General features: G+C 41.4%; 1 protein-coding gene across 1 annotated transcript; it reads right to left on the reverse strand.

The window, feature by feature from the left end:
• Nucleotides 1-1653: 1653 nt before the first annotated feature.
• On the reverse strand, nt 1654-26614 carry etnk1 (ethanolamine kinase 1). Its single transcript, XM_084050208.1, has 8 exons — nt 26279-26614; nt 22531-22790; nt 20480-20620; nt 18808-18950; nt 11204-11287; nt 9523-9683; nt 6074-6147; nt 1654-5321 (listed from the first exon to the last, which is right to left on the reverse strand). The coding sequence occupies exons 1-8, from the start codon at nt 26423-26425 to the stop codon at nt 5249-5251; spliced, it is 1083 nt and encodes a 360-aa protein (XP_083906334.1). The 5' UTR covers nt 26426-26614; the 3' UTR covers nt 1654-5248.

Raw genomic sequence — 26614 nt, forward strand, 5'->3', positions numbered from 1 at the left:
GATTTTCTTTGTTTCTTTGTTTGTTTGTTGGTTTCTGTCCATGAGAAATATACATGGACAGTCACACACCAATCAATCATAGTTAAACACATTTGAAAACAACAAAAGTTGACCCTCCCCCCAGTGGATTATAAGTGGAATCATAAATAGTAATTAAATACATTTTACAGTAGCCTACACACGCAGCTGAAATAAACACTATCTTGTCTGCAAAAAAAAGGTCCTCCAAAGGTGTTCCAGAGAGTGCAAAAACTATTTGTATTTCACCTATTATATACGGTCATTTCCTTTGGCAATGTAATAGCAGAAGTTTTATAACATTTGCTCATTAAAAGGCATATTAAAGGCATATTAGATTAGCATCAACTGGTCATACAGTGGAACATAATTCACAAAAAAGGTTCAATAATTCACACAAAAATTGTTGTATGTCTTTAAATGTCTCTATGAATTGAATACACAGGACCACGATGGAAGCAAGCCCTCAGTGCTGTTTGTGTTGTCTTTTAGCACCATTGTATAATCGTACCAATGTACTGTTTGTAAACTGTATTCAATCAATCAACGAAAACTGTGTTGGAGGCCACATATTGTTTAAAAGGTCTAGCACTGTAGTGGTTTCATAGGTTATGCTGCCATCTTGTGGTACAATAATGTAACATCATCTTTCAAGTACTGCCTGCAAATAATATCTTGGCAAAAACTCTGACTTTGTCGTTTTGATCTTGAGTTCTGTCTGTCACTTATGGCAGTATACAATGTAACATTATTATTGTAATTGTTGTCTCTTAAAATCATATGTTCTTTATGCATATTGCCAAGTCATCTGTGTTGCTAAAACAACACTAATTGGGCAATGGAATGGTGTACACAAATATTCAACCAAAGAAAAAATATAACAAGAATTATTGTTTTAATTATAATATTTAACGGGGGGGGGGGCTTTATTTTTTGATACTACAGTGGAGAGACAGGAAACAGGGAGAGACAGTGACAGAGTGACATGCAGCAAACCCGGCTCTGGAATCGAACCCATCCCAGGCCACGCTGTTAGGCATCAAAGCCTATGATATGCACCTTAGCATATCACCGTAGCCACCATTGTTCGGTGACCTCTATTCCAGGGGTCTGGGACCCCTAGGGGGTCCTCAGAGTTACAACAGGGGGTCCACCAAATCTCTGTGTGATATGATTTTTTTTTTACCTTGCCACTTGAACCCTAACATCCCTTTTCCTGAGGAGAACTTTAGCCAAACAAAGTAACTCAAGTTTTCTAATAATTGTAGAGGAGTAAAAAGTACAACATTTGCCTCTGAGATGTAGTGGAGTAGAAGAAAAAGTATAGACAAATGGAAATACTCCGGTAAATTAAAAAAATCCTCAAATTTGTAAGTACAGTACTTGAGTAAATGTGCTTAGTTACTTTCCACCACTGATTTTCAGTGAAGAGATTTGGTGTAGAGGGAGAAAAGGAGGGGGCCAAGTAAAGAGCCCTGGGTGCCCCGTCGATGAAGAATATTGGCATCCAATATGGTACAAATTGCACCGATATGCGCAAAATGCAAATCAAACCGATATATAATCAGTCTATCACTAATTAACATAGGTTCAAGAAAGACAATATCAGAGCCTTAGAGAAAGCACCCGCATTACTAAGGGTAAATAGACTTTATTCTTCTTTCAAAGCATTTTACAGTATTGAAATGTTACAATATTTCACAGCTTGCCTTAGGTAACTATTCACTTTAATGCAACGTTTAGAAAAGGAAAATCCCTCTATGTACATTCATTCACATTTGACACAAGCAAAGATATTACATTTCATTTTTTAAATGTACATATAAACATATGCTACAGTGGGGGAAGAGAGAATTTAAGCACATATTTAAGAGCACATTTTTCTTTACAATGTTAAATACACACGAGCGAAGAGATCTGAAGCATGGTGGAGATTAAAGTTCTAAGCAGCAAGGAGACGCGGTTTATACAGTGCTTTTGCATTCATTTCTCCGTTTTAAAAATAGACAGGGAGAAGATAGATGACACCAGCCTACAGCCTCCGTGAAAATGAGACTTCATCAGAATGCTTTAGAATATCCTAACTGACACCATTATGTGGCAGTAGAATTTTGACAAGCTGTGTAAACACTGTACGTGTGTGTGTGTGTGTGTGTGTGTGTGTGTGTGTGTGTGTGTGTGTGTGTGTGTGTGTGTGTGTGTGTGTGTGTGTGTGTGTAAACATGGCCTGACAATCTGCTGACAGGAAACCGAAACTACATTAATCTCCCAGGGACCCGATTCAAGCTTGACGTGTGCAAAAAAAAACAAAAAAAAACACAGCTCCAAACGGAAGCATGAATCAAGGCCATTTACCTTTAATAAAAATTTTTTTTAAAAAGTGTACAGAGGATTTCCGCTGATGGTAAGAGTTGTACCATTTTAAAAAAAAAATCAGGATTAGGCCCAGATGTAACCATTACTATGTCCTAAATCATCATAGTTTCTCAACAAAAAGGGACAAGACAGGTCAAAATCAAAGATCTCACAGGCATACCGACACAAAGCCTACACTGTAAAATCCTCAGTGTTCATTAATCCATGTGTAACATTTGTACCCTCTCAAGAGTTAAAAACCCATTAAGACCTGGAACGCATCTGTGTCACTTTAGATTTCTTTCGCTATTCAAAAATAGCAGATCTACAAGCTCATAGCGCGGCACCGAGTGCCGCGCTATGAGCTTGTAGATCTGCTATTTTTGAAAAATCTTGAAAAAAAAATGTTTTTTTTTTCCAAAAACTGTTAGGATTTAGATTTTTTTAAAGAATCGCCTCAGGTCTTAATGGGTTAAATGAACACTGAAGATTTTACCGTGAACAACTGTGTGCAACAGCATGGCCGTTCCTCTGCTACAGTAGATGTAACGTGACAGGAGAGAACACTCTCCATGTCAATGGTCTCTTCATATGGACACAGTGTTGCTACAGCAGAGCCCTCGGACAAAGTTATTTTGTTAGCAGTGTATTTTTTTTTCTTAAATCGATATTGCCCCAAGAGTCGCGCATTACTTACTGCATTATTCAACACACCCACGCACCCTCCAAGACCTTCTCCCAAACAAAAAAACACTTTCTCTTAAATAAGTATATATATAAAAAAAAAAGCTGTATAGACATTCTAATTTCCTTTCCATTTTCTAAGTGGAAAAAAGAAATACAATATTGCATTATGTACAAGCAGAAAAATCAGCACTTTTGGTGTATAGGCTTGTTGAGAACACAGATGAACTCAACTAATGCAAAGAATCTCCTATACTTCCTTAAAAAAAACAAAAGCATTAAGTACTGAATAAAAAAAAAAAGGTAAGCACTGAAGGGAGTCCATGGTTGGGATGGAAAAATGGTGTCGGACACAGAGATCAACCTCAACCCTAAGAGACTTGGTCCTCCATTCAGACAGAGAGACACACAGACAGCAGGCTGTTGCGTGGACCAGAAGTTAGTTTACTTTGTCCCTTAACACCTGCGATTTGTTTCCCCGACAGAACTCCTCTACAGCCACAACAAACTGAGCTTTACGCAATCCTGACAACAATGGCACCCGCATGTGTTAGATCAGTGGTTCTCAACCTGTGGGTTCGGGACCCTCTCCCTCGTGCGCGCGAGCGGGGGGGGTTGCCACTTGTCTTGCCTGGTGCAGCACTGTCAACGCCACAATGGTCTAGTCCAGTGGTTTTCAACCTTTTCCGTGCCAGGGACCCCTAAATTGAAATACATTTGGCCGCGGACCACCATCTGAAAATGTTTTGAGCCAAGGACCCCCAGAAGCAAAGATTTGAGTTAATGTTCTCTTTGAAAAATTATTATATTCAAAGATATGCACACATTTTCAAGATTTTTCAAAAATAGCAGATCTACAAGCTCATAGCGCGGCACTCGGTGCCACGCTATGAGCTTGTATATCTGCTATTTTTCAATAGCCAAAGCTAAGTGGTTAAAATGATTCTGAGGCTATATTAACTCATTTAGCTGCAGGGACCCCCTGGTAGCCCCCCCCAAGGACCACTGGTGGTCCCCGGACCACTGGTTGAAAACCGCTGGTCTAGTCACTTCTTAAACATGCCACCTCGCTACCTTACAACGTACGGGCAACGTACCCGCTGGCTCTAAACACGACACAATGAACATGGAATGTTCCGAATACATTCGGATTTCTGATCAGGATCAACACCCAACAGCCTGCTTTCAGAAACAAACACGGGACCTACATTTTTTTTTTACAGTGAGATGGTGTGTGTTATGAGAAATCTCCCTAAAATAGACCAACAACAGTCCCAATCGTTATATGTACAGTAAAAGTCGGTTTGACTCAGGAGGGGGAAGTCTAGATGTAAACATCGATCGATGCACTTCTGTCCAAACGCATTGCTACCTTTACATTGGAAAGCATAAAGTGACAACCTCTCTAGTAAAAAAAGGTTATATGGATATTTCAGCACGCCACAGGGGGGGGAAACAAGAGTCACAAGGTAGGCCACGGTGGGTGGGTGGGTGGGGATTTCGGAGATGTAAGCAGATATAGGACGGCACTGGCCTTTCATGGCGGGCCAAGAAACACATTTTTTTCCATCCAGGGGCATTGGCTTTGTCAGCTTGGTTCCACAGAAGACAAAAGCATGTATGTATTTGGTCATCAGCTAGGCAGTTCCTGGGGGGGGGGGGGGGGCTCATGAACTCATGAATAAGAGCATTTGTGAAGGTTTACATAATTTGATCGTGGGGTTTGGGCTCTCTACAGCTGGTTGCCCACGAGTCAGGTGGCTGTCATATCAGTTAATAAGGAGTGATAGATCACCTCAAAACACTCTCGCAAACACAACCCATTAATATTAAATTAATGTTTTGATTAATATTGACAGTATTATTTCAGAGATGGGTCTGTTTTTCTTAGAAGACTAAGTAGTAGTAGTAGTAGTAGTAGTAGTGAGCTTCCAAAAAGTGCGTTTGGAGTTCACACACCCGCCATCTGATTGAGGTTTGAGCACACAAGACGCTGTGTGTACAAACAGAGATGAGAGGTTTTGATGGAGATGCACCGAGCTGGGCTGACTCTCACTCTTGCTCTTCCCTAGACATTCCCCTAGAGGGCGCCCTGCGGTCACTGCCTGACGAGCAGCACAGGCGGGGTGGGGAGGCGGTGGAGTGGGAAGATGGTGGGGGTGGGGGTGTGGCAGCACGCAGGTGGAAGATTTTATTGTGGAAAGTGGAGCGCTGCTGCCTCGGGTTTCATCTTGAAGTACTGATTGAAACGGAGGACTGCGTATCTGAGAGGAGAGACAACAATGTCAGCAATGGAGTGAGCAGAGATAAGAAATGCAGATTAGGGTTACATCAACTACGGATATTCCAAATGTGTACAAATGTGTCACTGTTGTTGTTGTTGCATGCAACGAGTTTCACACGCATGCCACATCTTTGTTCTGAGTAGTGTTGATTTCGTATGACGAAAAATGTTCGTTGACTACCTTTTTTCACTGACGAAAACTAAATAAAAACTAAGCTATGATGACTAAAACTAAGACTAAATATATTGACAATTTCGTCAAATAAAAACTAGACTAAAATGTTTGGGACTAGTGGAGAAGAGATCCAGTAGAACTAAAAGACAACTCATTTTATGTTTGATAGCAGATCTACAAGCTCACAACGCGTCGCGCTGAGACGTGTTGTGAGCTCGTAGATCTGCTATTTTCAGAGCGCAGCCAAGTGTAAAATCAGCCATTACGACAAAAAAATAAAAAGTATAAAATAGGATTAAAGCAGTTCAACTGTTGTTTATGCAATATTAGTTAATTTTCCTTTTTTTTTCTCGTGGAAATGTGTTCATATGTGTTCAAGCTCATAGCGCGGCACTAGGTGCCGCGCTATGAGCTTGCAGATCTGCTATTTTTGAATAGCCAAAGAAATCTAAAGTGACACGGGTGCGTTCCCGGTTAATGGGTTCAACTGATAACAATGTATGAATAAGATTCTACAACTTGTGGTTTACTTTGTGGTTCAAGAGGGCCAAACCTACCCCAAAAAGTCGAAGTCGATGTGAGAGACCCTGGCCTGAATCAGTGCCCAGAGACCCCAGAAGAAGTGAGACGCCTAAAAAGAAAGATGGAGAGAGAGAGAGACAGACATGTAGACAAAGGGGGAGAGAGAGAGAGACAGGGACATTAGCACATTACAAGTACTCGCTCAACCTTAATGTTGTTTCTAATTACCCAACACAGAGCACTGGAGCGGGGACGAGGCCGGCAATAAGCCCTTAGAACATAAACCGCAGCAGAAAATGCATGGCGCTATCCCTCGCCCTGTCCTCCACCCCCCAGCCCTCCTTTATTCGCAATTGTAAACAAGGGTGAGCGAGGCTCGCGGGAGACGCTCGCATGGTTTGCCTTCTCGACATTAACCCTTTAAGACCGGGAACGCATCTGTGTCATTTTAAGACTTCTTTGGCTATTAAAAAAATGGCAAGATATGCAAGAACTTGTAGATCTGCAATTTCTTTTGGAAAAATCGTGAAAATGTGTGCAAATCTTTGAATATATATATTTTTAAAGCAAACATTTTTAACTCCGCCGTTGTAACTTCTGGGGGGTCCCTGGAACAAAATATTTTGAAATGGGGGTCCACGGCCAAAATACATATCATTTTTGAGAACCACTGATATTATAGCAATATAAGTTTTTTTCAAAAAACTTAGGATTTAGAAGACATTTGTGGAATCCCCAGAAGCAAAGATTTGAGTTACAAATGTTGGCTTTATATTTTCCACGATTCTTCCCGAAAAATAGCAGATCTACAAGCTCATAGCGCGGCGATTGGTGCCGCGCTATGAGCTTGTGTATGTAATATTTTTGAAAAGCCCAAAGAAATAAAAAAAATTACAGATGCGGTTTGAATGAAACACTTCGCGGTTTGAATGACTTAATAGCCGTCCCTTCACGCGGTCTGTGCCTCCCAGGCGGATGCAAAACGCATGTCTCCCACACATGCAAAACAGGTAACACAGGTTACCTGGCACCTCCAGCAAAAGGCTGTGTGTTTGTTGAGCCAACACATTCAACACATGACAACAACGAGCCCTCTGGGACTTCCCGTGCCCATTGTCCTCTGGAACAATTATAGGCCTGTAAGCGGGGACCTAGTCTACGCGTCACAAGCAAGTGGGTCACCTTCACGAGACACCTCTAAGGTTCTATGGATCAGTGAGAATGTGAAATGTGCATAAGTAGGCCACTAGGCTGGAAGTAATCGTGCGTCGAAACCTTGTGTAAACAAAAACAATCGAGATCGTAGAAAGGCTAAATTTGGTGCTCCTGTGGACAGAGGGAATAGTAAATTCCTTAGGTACTCATTGGAAACAAGGAACCCAATCATTATTTAGACTAGCTGTGAAACAAAAACAGACTCCGGCAGGGAAAACATTAACTGTATCCACAACTAGTCCAATAGGGACGATTGGATAGTTAAATGCTAAATGCTTGTTCCAAATGTTTTAATAAAAGAGAGCCGTCAACCAGGAAAACATTTTAATGAGCGGTTGGTTTGGCACAACAGTGAGCCAGATACAGCAGCTAATCAATAGCTGGCAACCAAATTAAATACTGTACAAAACATCTGTAAAACAAAAATAGAAGAGGGGGAAGAAATAAAAACAAAGAGAGACAGACCGTCCGGCAGCCAAATAACACCAAGCAGTAGTCACTGATTACGTTAGAGGTTCGGGCGGCCCTCGCATCTAGAGATCGTTTCTAAATATTTTGTCCTTTTTTTTTGACTATTCAGACATGCATAGAAAGACAGCACAGAGCCCATGCCTGTCACCTGGCAATATTCTAGGCCAATACTTTAAAAGGATTCAGCTTCCTGAAAGGACATTTTGTTCTTTATTTGGCTGCCGTTTGAGTTGGAATCATTCTTTTAAGAACTATCCAGTGGACAGGAGATTCGTTTGAATAGGTGGCCTCAAGAGTTAGTCTTTCTTACCCAATTCAACTTCTGAATTAGATTTTCTATTTGATTAAATTTCTCATTTCAGATTTGTGACGAAGCATATGACATACAGTGGTTTACAGAGCCAGGTAATTAACCTGATGTATTTTTCCACAAATCTCTCTAGATTCAATGACTTTCATTTTCGGAACAGTTTCTGTTTAGTAAAGTGTCACCAACGCAGAAGCATGTCGAGGGAATGTTTATTCAGGCAAAATTGAGCCTGTATGGGGGGGAACCATGGTGTTCGTACACACAAAGCACAGTGCCCTGAGGATGTGCGTCAGAGTGGCAAGGGAAAATGTTCTACTGGTTCTCTGGAACAGTGATGTCACAGATTCACATTCTGCAGACATCAAAATACACAAGCTCTGAAATATGACCGCTGAAATCGCTTTACGTCAAATAGCTACAAACAATGCATTGCGACGCGATGACATATGAGCTTGTAGATCAGTATGATATTGATATACTGCCCAGCCCTTACATATAATCTGCTCAAAGTGGTATACTTAATATCAAAGATTTACATTAGAATTTGAATGTTAACGCTCCCCAAGACGGGAGAGAAAAAAAAGAGGTTTGACAAGAATTACAAGCCTTGATGATGTCTTCAGCAGTTTTTCATCAAAAGAATATATCTAGAATTTTGCCATTCAACTGGCAACATTTATGATCAGTATATTTTGGCCTGGTAACTGACCAGACCCAAAACAAAACCTTGGGACCATACGGGCACAGCGTGGCTCATATGTGCATATCTATGACTCCAAACATGGGCAAGGTTTCAGCCCAATCTGAGCCCCATTGACTTCCTCATTTAAAGTTACTAAAAAGTATTACAATATTTGTAAAATGATTTAAAAGAGGTGCTTCTGCAGTGTGCACAAGAAATCTGGCACTGATCCGACAGAATAATTGCTTAGAAGATAATCTTTAGTGCAGCACTATCTTAGACTTTATCAATTGAACCTGGAGTGGTAAACCAATATACCACAACCGATATACAAATACTAAACGGGAAGAAATGCTGACAATTGTGTTGACATCAATAAAGCATGTACTAAAGAGAAAGCCTATGCTGCTGCCAGTGTACCTATTCCAGCCTAATACTTACTTGTTCTTCTGGGTCAGCGTCACTATGTATAAGACTCTCAAACGTGTCAAATGAACCACAGGTGGAGTGGAACTGTCATGGTATATAATTGGCGAGACGGCACAGTCAGATGCCCAGTTAGTAGTAATAGTATGTGGATGTATAAGATTACACAAAACATGACTTGGTTAACATTAATAGGCTAGGCTACCGATTTCAGGTCTGGGAATAAACAGGCATACTATATATTTAATTTAGTACCGTGTTAGGTTCGTACAGTAGCTAATAGCTTTCCACCTGCAGTGTTCGATGTGATCCACTCGCGTTTGGTGAATGAGGCCCATTATGTAACATAGCTCATTATGTGTAGCATTACTGATGCTCACCAGGGCAAAATGGTTGACTTGAACGTAGAGGACCTCGACCTCTCTGTCGGTGACCTCGCTGCCCTGGCCCTTGTGCTCCTTGTAGGCCTCCAGGTAGGACCGGAGCCACTCCAGCTGGAAGGTCCGCTCTGGGTAGTGGCTGTAGTCAACCTCATTCAAGCCTGGAAAAGGTGCACACACACACACACACACACACACACAGTGAAGGGTTAGGAGGCACCATAAAACCATTGACTGAAGCCAGCAGTGTTAAGTTGCTTACAGTCAGGGGTGCACTGGTCCGCCAGTAGTTTCTTTTTGCAGGATCACGCACACTCGCACCGGCATGCACTTGCATAGTGTTGGTAGGGTAGCTACTTAGGGAAACAATAGCCAGCAGTAGCTACAACGACAAAATACAGCTAAAAAGTGAGTTTAATAAACTTTTATTTTTTTTGTGAATGATCAAACGCAAATTTCAGAAGCCATAGTCAGGATAGCCTAATCTGATCAGCTAAAGCTCTGACACACACTCAAAATAACAATGCAAAACTAACTAGAATTGCATATAAAACCATCTTCGTTTTAAATGTTCCACCATCACCTCTATTACCCTATGTATTCTATTATCCTACCTTTCTTTTTAAGCAAGGCATTCATTGGAAACACTTACAAAAACTAAACAAAAAGATTGTACATTTCTAACTTAAACTTGTGTAAACTGCTGGTCAGAGTGTGTGCGCACATCCGGGCGTGTGCATGCGTGTAGTTGACGTCATTAAAATAGCGTCACCCCGGTTGTTAAAGAATCCCCATTGCTTACGGTTGACAGTTCTGATTGTCGACTGATTGATTGATTGAGTGGTTGATTGACTTCTTTATTGACACAGACCAAATGCGCAAACACACTTTAATCAAAATGATAACCCATAGCAGATCTACAAGCGTCACGTTCACGCAGCTCTAATGATATGGGCTAGGGTTCAAGTGGTTAATGTAAAAAAAACAAAATCATATAACACAATGATTTGGCGGACCCCCTGTAGTAACTCTGAGGACCCCCTGTTGAAGACCCCTGCTCTACTCTAATCTAAATTAATGGATAAGTTATAGAAGTGCCCCTGTATTGTCATTACAGCATTTCCCTTAAATCAGTGGTTCTCAACCAGTGGTCCTTGAGGGGGTTCCAGGGGGTCCCCAGCAAAAGGTGTTAATACATTTTCACCCCTTTATCCATATTGTATACGTTGGCTATTCAAAAATAGCAGATATACAATAAATAAAAATAAAAGATTAATGTTAATGGTGTAAAATGGCACCCAAAAAGATTCTGAGGGCAACACAAAACCCCCCGTTGACAAAACCGTCCCGGGGGGCACCGAACCGGGTCCAAGCACCAGGCACCACGTAGGGTGTGAATTGTCCCTGGGACCCATCTAAAAGACCACCCTTGGGTCCCAGGACCCATTACATTGAAAACCTAGCAACATCACTGAAATATACATGTATATTCAAAGATTTGCACACATTTTCATGATTTTTCAAAAATACCAGATCTACAAGATCATAGCGCGGCACTCTACTATTTTTGAATAGCCAAAGTATAAAATAATGGTGGTTACGCAGATGTGTTCCCGGTCTTAATGGGTTAATATCATACAGTGTAATATATGTTACTGGTCACACGTTATCACCAACTTACCCGCAAACTCGTTGAAATGGTTCCCAATGTCATAGGCTTGGTAATTGTAGCCCGCATACTCGTAGTCAATGAACTTTACATTGCCTGGAAAGAGAGGGAGCTTTGTTTAGAAGGAGACACAGGAAGAGGAAGTGAAAAATGATTTATGTTGGCGTTATCGCTTCGATAACTCAATCTCTAGATCTGTCATCTGACGTCTAACTGACATCTGACTGACTGATGGAATGGCTGTGTAGTAGTAGTGTCTAGTTAGCCTCATGTGGCTGTCTAGTTAACCTTATGGCTGTTTAGTTTAGCCTTATATGACTAGCTATTTAGCCTTATTCTACATGTAAAGAGTAAGCGTTTGCATTTTGAGGGGAAATGGAACTGCAGAGTACAGTAGTGACACGGAAAGGAGAAATAAGACGAGACAGTCTTTTGCATGAAGAGGCACCAAAATAAATGTAACTTTCGACTTGTCGCACATGCACAAAGATGGGCCTTGATGGTGACACACACACACACACACACACACACACACACACACACACACACACACACACACACACACACGTGACACAACCATGCAGTTAAGATGCCCAACATCATATCCAACATTTAGAGTGGAATCTTTTGTTAACAGGTCAATGATTGGAATACCACTTGCATGCTCTCTTTTAATGTTTTGCTTCATTGTATTACTAGACAGACACTTCAAAGATTAGATTTTTCTAAAATAGCAGATCTACAAGCTCGTAACGCGGCACTTGTGGCTTGTAGATCTACTATTTTTGAATAGCCAAAGTATAAAATAATGGTGACAGTTCCAGTTCCAATTCACTTTGCTACTTTTTCTTTCTTATAGTTATGCACAACCTGATGGTTGCAAATAGGAAATGGTGTAAGACAAATACTGATATAATTTGTCTTTGTCATTTGTAGATCCAAGATATATATAAAAGTATATTTTTAGAGCAGGTAGCGGAAAAGGTCTTTCAAAATACTAGTCAGTGAGCAGCCAATAATGGAGGGTGACAAATATAATGCATAAAAATAAAGAATATTGAAGCATTCCAGTCAAAGTGAAAGACCACTCTAAGCCTTACCATTGTAGGACATTAGACCAGATTGGTATGAGACAAAGAAGATTGCACCCCATGGGAAGTCTGAATAAACGAGCTTATTCAGGGGAGACTGTGCAAAGCATGAAAAGAAAGAAGTAATATATCGTGGGGTGGGAAAAGGGAGACAATGATGTTTGCTTTGGTTTCGCTCGGACCTTTAAAAAGGAAGGAGGTCAGCGTGGTCATGCCATTTGACTAAGGATAACATTGTGTGGAAGAGGTGGAAAAAAACGAAGGGAAAAGGGAATGAGGAGGGAAGACGGTGATATTGAGAGATACTTGATAGCACAATGAGCTCCAAAAATATTTGCGCAACAACATTGTTTGATATTTTACCTCCAGTCTATGATCTTAATCTCCCTATTGAGCTCTATGGAGAAGGGAATTATACGGGGTGAACGAAGCTACGAAAAACAAATCAGCATATCTTACATGGATAGTAACAGTAATGTTTATAAAACAGACACGTTTGTGTCTCGCATGTTTTCTACAATGGAGTTATGGGCAAGCTATATATAATATATAATATGGGGGTAGTATAGGGGTAGTGTCGAACGAGGCGTCTACCTATTTATGTCTATGCTCAAAACAGCAAACTTTGTGCATATTTGCATATACTGCAGAACACATGGAAATTGCGTTACTGAGGGAAAATAAAGCTGCAGCTTTATTTCAGCTGCTGCCCAACGTGACTTGATAGAATGCTACAATTTGCACTTTACTCTCATATTAACATGTATATCTGATGTTATCACATAGCCAGATTTGATTTAAACTACATGGGAGAGGGGAAAAAAGGGACTGACGGTGGTAAGCTTGCGCAAGCTAAAGTTATTAGCTGACCAATCAGCACAAGATAAAAGTGCCACTGGCTGTTACCGCGGGCAACCGCGCCGCTGTGGGAATTCACAAGACCAAACATGGAAATCCCCCTGTACTGCCAAACACAGTTGCTGCGAATGGTACGGTAGAATTCATGGCTGAGGAGAAACTAGAGTATCTGTGTAGCCAAGGAAGCAAAAACCAGTGGTGGAAAGTATATTTACTCAAGTATTGTACTTAAGTACACTTGAGGTATTTTTACTTTACTGGAGTATTTCCAATATTCAATACTTATACTCCACTACATCTCAGAGGCAAATATTGTACTTTTGCTCCACTACAATTATTTGAAAACTTTAGTTGCTTTGGAGATATAATTTATTACACATTATAAAACATACATAGACTACTTTAGCCCTATTTTATACCTAGGCTATTTGAAAATAGCCGATCTAAAAGCGCTTGTAGATCTGCTATTTTCAAACATTTTTTGTATTTTTTACTTTTGGTACTTTAAGTTTATTTTGCTGCCAGTACTTTTGTACTTTTACTCAAGTAACATTTTGAACACAAGCCTTTTAATTGTAACGGAGTATTTTCATATTGTGGCGTTGCTACTTTTACGTAAGTAAAACACTCGAGTACTTTTTCCACCACTGACCAAAACACAGGGGGGAAAATAGCCACCTTTCAACAGAATGGCTGCGTTAAAGGTGAAAAGGTGTTTTGAGCCAACTTCCTCTCCACACTGTTGCGGAAATCCTAGTGGGATTACTAATCCTAGTGGGATGTCATGTGCAAGGGTAAGATCAATTGCGATTTTCTCAGTGTTTGTCGTCAACAAATAAAGCTATGGGTACGTGATCATACTTTTATGGCCCGGCATTCGTGGTTGACCTTGTTATCCAACTTGGCCTGACACACCACCAGCCCTCGGTTGGATAAGGCAGTGTTGATTTTGACAGCATATTTTGATTCAGTTTTAGTCATAGTCTTTTGAATCAAATTCCATTTAGTTTTAGTCATATTTTAGTCATCTGAAATGTTTTTGTCTAGTTTAGTCGACTAAATATCATAAGATTATAGTCGACTAAATCTACAGTTGATTTAGTCGACTAAACTTTGGGGCGGTGCCTTGATGGCGTCGTAATGGCTGATTTTACACTTGGTTGCATGCTGAAAATAGCCGATCGACAAGCTCACAGCACGTCGCGCTGCGACACGTTGTGAGCTTGTAGATCTGCTATTTTCAAAGCGCAACACCCTAGCGCAACCAAACATAAAGTTACTTGTCTTTTAGTTCTACTGGATCTCTTCTCCACTAGTCCCTCACTAACATTTTAGTCTAGTTTTTATTTGTTGACGAAATTGTCAATATATATTTAGTCTTCGTTTTAGTCATCATACCTTAGTTTTTACTTAGTTTTCGTCAGTGAAAAAAGGTAGTCGACGAACATTTTTCATCATAGTTTTAGTCGACAAAATCAACACTGGGATAAGCTCGGGGCGACGACGAATGCCTGGCCTGACCGACGATCTAAAACGTACAGTATAGTCTGGAGGGAATATATCAATGAATGAAAGCTGCTTCATCGTGATGCATGGAGCTCACTGGGACCGACCGTATATCTGACTATATCAATGAAAAGCAGAGTGAAGTAATGCACTGTAATGGAGTGAAAAGATGTTCTCAAAATACAAAGCCTTACTCATGCAGAACAAACTTAAAAGCCCGATTTATACTCGGGTTGTGCGGGCAGCATCGCGCAACAAATAACAAACTAGTTTGTGAGCTTGTAGATGGCTATTGTCAAAAGGCTCTATGCACAGCAGCCATATTATCACTTCCTTCACAGGTGTTACCAATGATACTAATGAAGGCTCTGTTCCAAGTGTAGCACACTGTAGCTCTCAGACCTTTTCATTCCCACGACCCCCATAACTCTGAGAGTGTACAAATGGAACCAAATGGACCCGTATTTGTACACTCTCAGAGTTACACACCCGTAAGGGGATATTTGGAACCCCCTCAAGGAACCATGAAAGACCCACTGGTGTAGCAGAGTGTTTCCAGTGAGCCAACGTGCACACTATCAGCACCCTGACTCTGTTTGACCAGAATGGGACAGAGCCTTCATTAGTATCATCTGCAACACCTGTGAATGTCTTCACAAAATGGCTGCTGTGCGTAGAGCCTATTAGTCGCTGCGTTGTCACTAAGCGAGAGTATAAATCTAGGCATTGTAGCTATACCAGAGGCATTCATATTAGGACATTTGAACTTTGAAGCACCAGATACACTCCCATACACTCCCCCCAATTCAACTTCTGTTCTCTCTGAAAATGCTGTTTTATTTCCATAAGTTTGAGCCACAGTAGCATTATGGAACAGAGTGGTTGTTTTGCTTCTTTTTTTTCAAATGGTGCTGACTGTAGTATTTAAAAAAAAAAGAGACACTTTGAGGTGGGTTACCAGCCGGCTTGTAGGTCCTAGCGGGACACAACTCAACACCACCTCCAGGTCAGTGGCTATTGCCCCCCTGTGCAGCAGACGAAAAGGTTGGGCAAACACATGTGGCACACATACACAAGCTCGCTCTCTCGCACTCGCTCTCTGTGACACACATCCAGTGGTGGATAAAGTACTCAAACAGCTTTACTTAAGTAAAAGTATCAATAATGCAAAGTAGAAGTACTCCGTTACAAGTTAAAGTCCGGAATTCAAAATGTACTTGAGTAAAAGTATTGGCATCAAAATGTACCGAAAGTATCAAAAGTAAAAGTACCAAAATGTTTGAGCTTGTAGATCAGCTATTTTCAAATAGCCTATGTATAAAAAAGGGCTAAAGTGGCTAATGTATGTTTTATAATATCATAATTTATATCTGAAAAGTAACTACTAAAGTTTTCAAATAATAGTGGAGTAAAAGTACAATATTTGCCTCCGAGATGTAGTGTGGTAGAAGTAAAAGTACAGAAAATGGGAATACTCCAGTAAAGTAAAAAATCCTCAAAAGTGTACTTAAACTTGAGTAAATGTACTTAAGTTACTTTAACACCACTGGTGACACATCTTTCCTTCATGCATTTGTTCTCTCACACAGTGTTGCAACATCAGGCACAGCTGCCAACCTCTTTTTACTTTCCTATCCCCTTGTGCACTCCCACACACACACAGACACTTCCCCTTTTCACGACACACCCCCTCCAGTGGCCCAGTCTCATTGGTCAACATTGAGCCCAATAGCGTGACACGTTCTCCTGGTTTTTATGCAAATCGACAGGGGCTTCCTGCCTGTGACTGAACTGCAGGTTTCACGGCCTTGGACCAACGGGTGAACAGAATGTGTTTTGGTTTTATTTTCGGTTTTAATCATCATCTGGCTTTAATCAGAAAGATAAACAAAACCAGCTTGTAAGCGTGAGAGAAAGAGCGGGGAGAGAGAGAAAACACACTCCCTGTTTTGTGAACTTCTGTGAAGTCAGGTTTTAGGTTTTAAGTCTGATTATTTTTTATTATTTCTTGGCTAGAGTACTTAAAAAGACACCCCGTGTTGTTTGTACATGTCTTTAAACAGCATAAACGGATCAATCATTCATCCGAATAATTGACTTTTTTTTTAATAATAAAATCACATTTATTTTCACAAAGAAAAGCGATCAAGGCACTCTTGTGAAAAAAATAAAAAACCTTTATTGCATTAGCTAATGCGTGGCAAGAAAGTAAAAAATAAATGCACCTACACGTTTGAGGCACAAACAACTTTATATCATAAGCTCATAGGCATTTCATCAAAAAAAGTTGATTATTAAACTAATCAAAACAGTCATTGATGGAATAATCACGAAGATAATTGATAGTTGCGGTTCTAGCTTTAACTGAAAACGAAATCTAATAAAAACGACGGTTGACAGAATTTTCTCTCAGTATGTCAGTATTTATCTCCCTCTGCTTCCTATGTGGTTTTGTTGAGACAGGAAACTGTGGCTTCTCGTCTCGTGCTAACAGACGAGTGGTTTGTAAACTCAGCAACAACAGCTGAGCCATACTTTGTTGAAGAGCAAGGTGTCTAAGGGGTGTATGTGTGGGCGGTGGGGTGCCGCTGGTCGGTCAACTGGGGTGAAGCCGTCCCTGTGTGTTCGTTCATATGGCTCCGATCCACATACTCTGGAATGAATGGAATAAGTACTGGCTCGGACATTGTGGCGTCCAGTCCATTGTGGTGTCTCTCAGTCATGTGTAGGTGTGGCCCTGCTTTGTGTATTGTGTCGAGTGTTGGAAGACGATAAATGACATGAGGAAAACTCAAGAACTAGGTCTCTGTTCAAATGAATGTCTCTGCAGACAGGATACGATCTCCTGATCTCTTCTGCTTTTTTTTTTGTCCTAGTGGGGATGACATACATCCTACGCAGTGATCTATGATCACTATGGGCTAGTCCAAAACATTCTCTAGCAATGCACTGCAGAGAAGGAGACAAACGGAAGACAAGTGGAGGGCATTTAGTGTGCATTTACATTTTAAGCATTCAGCTGGTGCTATACACAGCCAGGCTAAAACGTGTTTCATCACCATCATTGTCAGTAGCCTAAAAATCAAAGGGCACTGTGGTGACAGAGCTGAATCAGAGAGGAATACATAAGAGGTACATGGTCCTACTGCTGCTTAAGAGCTCATCCCGATAAGCTTGAGGCAGACTACACGAGGGCCCTCAGAGGCGACTGCGTATGCCGTGCGTCTCTCTTTGTCACCCGAACCAGGGTGGGGCTGGTCAGCCACAGCCATCGGCTGTCACTCCTAGGAGAGAAAAGCTGGACAAAAGCAGCTATGAGAATGGCCCCTCCCCTCATCGCGATTGGACGAGGGGGGATCGACAGCTCTCTAAAACACCCTCCCCCAAAACATCCCCGGCCACCCGTCCTATCCCCCCCCGCTTATATAACCTGCCCGTGCTACCTGAAGGACATCCCTCCCGCTTGCTCCTACAAAGACTGAGGTACGAGACTAGCAGTGTCTGTCGGGTGACTTAAGTTCAACTTGTTGGAGCCTTTAACTGCAGTTTGGAAAGTACTTCAGTGCTATGAATGGCATTCACAACATCAACAAGAAAAACACGTACTTTCAGGGAAAACTCAACGTTGCAATTAATTCCCTTGCTTAGTGGAACTGATGTAATGGCCTGGCTGGGTTGCGATAGGCAGTGGTCAACACTCAAGTTGGTGCTCACAAAATTTGAACAACAGAACAGACGACATCCCGCATTTTAGCAGGAAGGCATTATTTTAAATTAAATAGAACAACAGAACATGTTACAATTTTATGATGTCTTGATTGATTTTTCATATAATTTCGAACAAATACACTGCAACAAATAGCCTCTTACAGCACCTTTTGGTGCTTTTTTGCGTATCTCAGGAACAAATGGCAGCTGCCTGTGGCGACAGCTTGTGTGCATTGATTTAAAATCAATAAATATCTGTTCCATCCGTTCAAATTGTATGACAATAACTTGGCATGCAGTAAGCATGGTAACTAAGGAGGATGACGTGCGGTAGAGATGCATTCCTACCTGTGTCAAGGGGCCAATGCGGTCTACATTACAACACAATGCAGTGATATAGTATCTAGTTCAGTTATGCCTTTGCACCCCGTGCTACAGTTTTGAGATACTCACCTGAGAGCTGGTTGTAAATGATATTCTTGCAGAGCAGGTCATTGTGGCAGAGAACCACGGGGGAGCCCAGCATCGACAGGCTCTGCTGGAGCCACACCAGCTCCTCTGTGAGACGCTGCCGACTCGGCACCTCCATGCTCAACCTGCAGGGAGGGGACGGGGGCGAGGAGGAGTGGTAGTGGGGCGACGGTGAAGATGGGGAGGTAAACAAAGAGAAGAGTGAACAAATGGAGGAGGAGATGAATCGGTTTTTGAGGCATGGGGGTGAGGGTTGTAATTAATTAGCAGAGAGCAAGGATGTTCGTTTGTGTTTATGGACAGATTAATCTCATGTTGTATGAATATCAAAGTAAAAAAAAGTAAGAATACCTCAAAATTGTAATTAAGTACAGTATTTGAGTAAATTAGTTATTAGTCATGATACACCACTGATAGTAAGTATACAGTGGGAGAGGTAAAATGTTCAGAACTCGAGTATCAAACAGTTTGTCCTCGGAGAACTATGTTCGTTTCCGCAAGCCGAAGTTTGACTCACACTTGGAGTATGCTGACAGCATAGCATAATGACTCAACATACAGTACACACAGAGGCCTTGTCGATAGGTGGCCAATAAAATCATTGAGCACACCTACTGTGTTTATGATTGGAACTCCCCACTGCACTTTTTAACATGTGCGCATGGACTAGCAGTAAACAGTGCTGTGTTGTAACATATGGACGTGGATATGTGAGTCATCGATAAGGAACATCAAGGTTATAGTTACTCATGTGTGAAAGGTCACTCGGCACATAAACATACAATGTTTTGCAGGCCCAAAGCCTGTTGACTAATGTAATTAGAGCTTCTTGTTGCTCTGGTGTTTCCTTAATGAAGTTTATTGCGGAAGCTCGAAAAAAGAAAAGGCGGGGGAAAAAATCCATTCATTGTTCCATGACGTGGCTAAGTTAACAACACGTGATTTAATGATGGCGAAATGTCTAAGCTTGCATTAAACCGTTCAGACCGGGGACGCATCTGTGTCATTTTAAGATTTCTTTGGGCTATTCAAAAAAAGTAGATATAAAAGCTCATAGCGCGGCACTGGTAGATCTGCTATTTTTTAAAAATTGTGAAATATGTGTGCAAATCTTTGAAGACATAGATCTTTAACTCAAATATTTCCTTCTGGGGGATTCAACAAATGTCTTCTAAATCCAAACAGTTTTTTTATTTTTATTATGTTGCTATAATATCAGTGGTTCTCAAACTTTTTTCATGTCAAGGACCCCCCAAAATGTTGTTCCAAGGACCCCTCAGAAGCAAAGATTTGAGTAAAAAAAAATCGCTTCAAAAGTATATATACATTCAAAGATTTGCACACAATTGTCATGATTGATAAAAGGAATCTGCTATTTAGATCTGCTATTTTTGAAAAATCTTTTTCAATTTTTTTTAGGTTAGGATTTGTTAGGATTTTGATTTTTTCGTATCAGGTCTTAAAGGGTTAAAGTGGTTGCGCACAGATGCATTCCCAGCTTGAATGGGTTAACTCATCCTGACATGCTATAAAAATCATTGACCATCTCAAAAGGGGCAAAGAACAAACTGTCTGAGACTGTGAGATTTCAAAGCCAAAATGATAACTTGACAATTACTGGTTGTTCCAGTTTTGCTACTCGGTGTGTTCTTACCTCGTGTTCTTCTCCGGGTCCTGGAAGTGCTTGGGGATGAGGGCGAAGTACTTGCCCATCTTCAGCCAGAGGTCAGACTGGGGAACCCAGCCATTGTGGGCATGAATGGCGTGGTACTTTGCCAGCTGCCTTGCTATGAGCCTACAGAGAGGAGAAGGAGGAGGAATTGGCAATAAGAAGATTTAACCCATTAAGACCTGAGGCGATTCTTTAAAAAAAATCTAAATCCTTACAGTTTTTTGAAAAAAAAATCAAAAAAAAATGTTTTGATGATTTTTCAAAAACAGCAGATCTACAAGCTCATAGCGCGGCACTCGGTGCCGTGCTATGAGCTTGTATATCTGCTATTTTTGAATAGCCAAAGAAATCTAAAGTGACACATATGCGTTCCAGGTCTTAACTCATTCACTGCCTCTGACGTAATTGACGTAATTAACCAATACTGCCACTGACGTAAAAAAACATATTTATTTTTTTCCCCAAATTTGACCCAAAGACCAAAGAGATATGATTTTTCGAAGATCTAGACTCCCATCCATTTCCTTGTCAACTTAAACATAAAAAGTCTGTATCTCTCCTGAGTACTTTTTTTTTTTCAATGAAAAATCTCTGGCAGTGGGCAAACGCGGAAAGCAATAATTGTGGCAGTGAATGAGTTAATGGGTTGATTGAGTGCAAAAGGAAATGGGAAGGAGCAGCTGACATGGTGAACGGTAATTTATACTTTGTACAGTTCAGTGCATGACATGCAATAAGAGCCATTCTACAAGCTTGACGCGTCGTGAGCTTGTAGTAGACACTGGCACGCAATCGGTGCGCAACACAGCTCAAGTCGCAACCAAATATAAATCAGGCATTAGAGCCGGTGTGCATACTTATGTAAGTGTGTGTGTGCGTGTAGTCATGTGTCTGGGTGTGACACCGTGTGTGAGCATGCATGTACAGTATATGGATGGCCTCAGAGCTTGCAGACAACATCAGAAGCTCAGTTCCCTTAGTACAAATCCTGGTTGAAACATGAAATGATCAAGGAGGAGCTTGGCCACGTTGCATTATTTATGTACCATACAGTACCTGTTAAATCTATCTACAAATGATTAATTCAATAATGGTAATAATAATAGTAACTAATTCATATTTTGTTTCCTTCTTGCAATGTGAACGTTATGTAATAAGTTGGTATTCCAATATGTTTCCTTAAGCACTGGGAGCATTTCTTTATGCAAATAATTCACCTGACAAAACATGTATTTTATATGTATTATATGAATTTATTTCATGCAAAATACTTGCTGGTGATTTTCGTATTATTTAGTCCTCATGCTCCCCAATGCGTAAAAACCTTTAGTGGTTCTCAAAGTGCTGTCTTGAAGGGGTTACAGGTCTGTAACTCTAAGGGTATTCAAATGGAACCAAATGGACCCTTATGGGTCTATTTGAACAATTGAAATAGTTATGGAGACCTTGAAATTAAAGTTTGAGAACCACTACACATGTCCATTTGAATACACAAGAGTTATGTGGAACCAAGTGGACCCTTACGGGTCCATTTGGTTCCATTTGAATAGTTATGGAGACCTTGAAATTAAACGATTTCAATCTATGTGTGGACTAGGGATGGGATGATATGAAGATTTCATGTCGCGATTATTGTGACCAAAATAATTGCGATTTACGACATTATCGCGATAATCAAAATGAGCTTAAAGCTCTTAAAATGCCACTTTTATTAACCGCTTATTGAACCCCAGCATCCATAGTCTGGCAGCATCCATAGTCTGGGGTGGAACATTTGCCAAAAATAGTAGATCTGCTATTTTTGACAAAGAGATTTAGAGAGTGAAAAAAACTTTACCGGTGTGTTTTACCAATTCTAGAAGGTTTACTTTAAGTGGTACCGGATATGCAGCTCGGCAGAGGTGAATTGATCCGAGTTTATGACGTTTAAATCTCTACGATACAATTATTGAGCGTTTTTAAAAATCACGATAAACGCTAATAACGAATATCGTTCCATCCCTAGTCCGGGCGACATATTCGTCTGTTCTTACCTGAACAAAGGCTCGCCGCGAATGTCCTCGGGCTCCAGGGCCCTTCCCTGCAGGAACTCGTAACACAGGCCGTTGTTGAAGGTGCAGTAGAGGCGCGGGGCACAGCGGTGGGCCTGGAGCACCCGGAAGCTCTTCACCTCGTTCTCCCGGTCCACCAGCAGCTCCGTCTTGTTGCCATAGATACGAACCAGCACCACGTCCTTCATGGCTCCTCCCACGTAGCAGCCCAGCAGTTTGTTGGTGATCCCATCTGTGAAGAACTACACAGAAAGGGAGGGGGGTTGAAGAACGGGTAGGATTTAACCACTATGAGCCCTATATACACACTTTATTGTTACGATGAATAACATAATAATAGCCAAACGACAAGCTCACAATGTGACATGTTGGGAGCTTGTAGGTCTGCTATTTTTACTTTTTGAACCCATTAAGACCTGGAAGGCATCTGTGTCACTTTTTCATTTGAGCTAAAAAAGCATTATTTTACACTTTGGCTATTAAAAAATAACAGATATACAAGCTCAAGCTACGAGCTTGTAGATCTACTATTTTTGAAAAATCGTGAAAATGTGTGCAAATCTTTGAATATATATTATTTTAAAGCAAACATGTTTTACTTTAATCTTTGCTCCTGGGGGTCCCTGGAACGAAATATGTTGAGATGGGAGTTGGTGGCCAAATACATATCATTTCGGGGGTCCTTGACATGAAAGAGTTTGAGCACCAGTGATACAGAAACATACGTTGTTCAGAAAACTGTTGGGATTTAGAAGACATTTGTAGAATCGGCTTCATGTCTTAATGGGTTAATATTTATTGTTTGGCTTTTATGCCTTTATTGATAGGACAGTAGGCTGACAGGAAATGGGGAGAGAGAGAGATGGGGAGTTGACACGCAGCGAAGGCCTAGGACTATTTTCACCTAGTACAATGATGACATGACCAAACAGGGACATCGGGTTGAAGGCATAATTCGGCCGATGTTTGTTTACAATAGTTTTGCCTATGGCCTATCACAGGAGGCCGTTCTCCTATAATGTCCTCTTTAATCACTGAACCGAAGGGCCTCTATTGTATTGTTCTGTGCAAGTTCTGACACGATTTGGGTTCTGGCAACGGACTGAAGTGGGGGCGAGTGAATGTAGCCATGGCAATGAAGGCTTGTCTGGGTTGATTTAAGCCGAATTGTTCCCCATGGTGGGACCGGGAACATTTCGGGGGGGAGCGGGGCGGTCCAACATTCCGACCCTAATCGTTCACACTATTAGGGATAGACTAACGATGACAGGAATGGCAGGAATTTTATTTTGCAAGATCGAACCAACGACAGGCATTTGCTGACCTCTCACATTGTGACTATTGATGAATACAAGCAAAAGGGGTAGGGCGCGTGACCCTCCACACCCCCTCCCCGTGTTTATGAAGAGGGGCAACCCCCCCACCCCACGTACAGACCCCTATGACCACACTGTCCGAGACATGTCAATAACTCTGCATCACTCTTGTCTTTTGAGTCATACGTCTGTAGCCTGCTGTCCTGACACGACAACGTGGTTGGTTAGTTTGAGTTTCGCCTATAGCAAGTCACATGACCTGAAGGAGATCATGGGACTCATGCAAAACGTCATGCAAATTCATGTCTCTCTATCCGAGTTTACTGTGTGTGTGTGTGTGTGTGTGTGTGTGTGTGTGTGTGTGTGTGTGTGTGTGTGTGTGTGTGTGTGTGTGTGTGTGTGTGTGTGTGTAGCTTCCTTGAGAAACGTCCTCGGTTTACTGGGCTATTTATGCATTTCATGGACACGGAGTACATCAACCCCAGATGACACTCACACTCGGATCCAACCTCTTTCATCCCCCCCCCCCCCCCCCCCGCCGCCATCCAATGCATGAACTGCAGGAAAAGTCACATCCACAGTTAAATCCATAGTGTTAAAGCATCACAGCTCTAATGCCTCTAATTGCCTTGTTAACAAATTAACCCTTTACACTTAGTTGACCACGATGCTCCCAGGGCCCTGAAATACTAGTTAGGCTAGTATTTCAGGTTGTGTGAGCTTGTAGATCACCTTTCGCCTAAAGGTTCACCTCAGAATAGGGTCACTCACTAGGCGTCATGTGGTTAATGATTAAAATGTGATTTTGCACCAATCTATACGGTTGGATAATAACACACTAATAAAATGAGTGATAAGCACTAAAGCAGCTACTGTACCTTGCAGCCGTTTAGGGCTGATGTTAGGCTTTGTTTGTAGGTTAGGAGGCCGCAGCAGGTTGGGTTGTAATTTGAAGGTGAATGAACACTATAGTCTAGTCCCATGGTTCTCAAAGTGGGGACCCCCAGGGGTCCTTGAGGGAGTTCCAGGGGGTCCCTAGCAAAATGATGGCTAGGAACCAAATGGACCCTTATGGGTCTGTAACTCTGAGAGTGAACAAATGGAACCAAATGGACCCTTATGGGTCTGTAACTCTGAGTGTACAAATGGAACCTGACGGGTCCATTTGGTTCCATTTTTACACTCAGTTACATTAACATTGATTTTACAATATAAATTGGGGTCCCAGAGATACAAATGCCATTAAATGGGGGTCTGTAGCCTAATGCATGTTAAACTGGGGGTCCTTGAAATTAAAATGGTTAAGAACCACTGCCATAGAGCCGTAAAAAATCTTCTCTTGTGGGGGTCCCTGGTATATCTTTTCAAATGGGGGTCCACAGGCTAATAAGTGTCAAGTTGGGGGTCCTTGACATGAAAAAGTTTGAGAACCACTTAATCTAGACTCTGCACAGTCAAATTTAACCATGTGTAACTCCGAGAGTGGTACATGTACCAGAGACTTGATATGATATATGGCTTCATGGAGGTCGCTGTGTGTGTGTGTGTGTGTGTGTGTGTGTGTGTGTGTGTGTGTGTGTGTGTGTGTGTGTGTGTGTGTGTGTGTGTGTGTGTGGACCCCCAGTGGTGTAAAGTAACTAAGTACATTTACTCAAGTACTGTACTTAAGTACATTTTTGAGGATTGTGTGTGTGTGTGTGTGTGTGTGTGTGTGTGTGTGTGTGTGTGTGTGTGTGTGTGTGTGTGTGTGTGTGTGTGTCCTGCGCTGTGTGAAATTCCACTGGCTGCTGGCCGGTCACGAAGCAGCAGCAGAGTTGACGCAGCTCAAATTGTAAAAGGAGCCTCTCTGCTGCTTGGCTCTCTGAAGACATTATGTAACTGCTTAGTAACGAATACCAGCTCTCTCTCACTCACTGCTGTGATCCCCATGTACAATGAGTCATGCGACGAATATCGAACATAGCCGATCTACAAGTGTAGATCGGCTATGTTCGATATTCGTCGCATGACCAGCATGTCGAACATATAATAATAGCCGATCTGCAAGCTCTTCTTCTTGAGAGCTTGACTCAGGCTTGTAGGTATAGCAGGGTAGCCATGGTTCACATGTCATGTTTCAGGGATAGGCTATGGGTATAGGGATGTTTTGGAAAATCTTTGAAATTGAAAATGACAATGCACCCCCCCCCCCCCCCCCCCCCAAAATAGGGAGGACGGGGTTTGAATAGAGACATCATGTCCTCACATGAACCCACACACACACACATATCAAATAAATAATTAAATTACATAATTAAATAATGTGTGTAATGCGTTTCCTTTTTGTAAAAAATAATAAATACAAAATAAAAATATTTTTAAAAAATATTTTAAAAAAATATATATTAATATGAAAGTTAAAAGATATAATATACCTTAATTTTGACCTCGGAGGGTTTCCAGTTGGGTCTCAGGGTCTTGATGAGGGACAGAGCACCGTGTCTGTAGTCCGTCTCGTCCATCGTCACGTCTATCTTCGGCACCGCCGGAGCCTCGTCGGGGACGTGGATGTAGTTGGCCATTTTGTTGTGGAACAAATGTTTTATGTATATATTTGTACGTATAAATATATTTCCAACGTCCTGTCCTCCACGATATAAAGAAGTGTCTTGTCTATTTGCCTGTGTGTCTGACAGGGTATTCTATCCACAGCTGGTTGTGTAGGGGGTTTAAAGCGTTGTGAAGGGGCCGGGTATCAGGCAACGCCTCTC

Source organism: Gymnoscopelus microlampas, assembly GCF_963454915.1.
Source record: "Gymnoscopelus microlampas genome assembly, chromosome: 23".
NCBI lineage: Eukaryota > Metazoa > Chordata > Actinopteri > Myctophiformes > Myctophidae > Gymnoscopelus > Gymnoscopelus microlampas.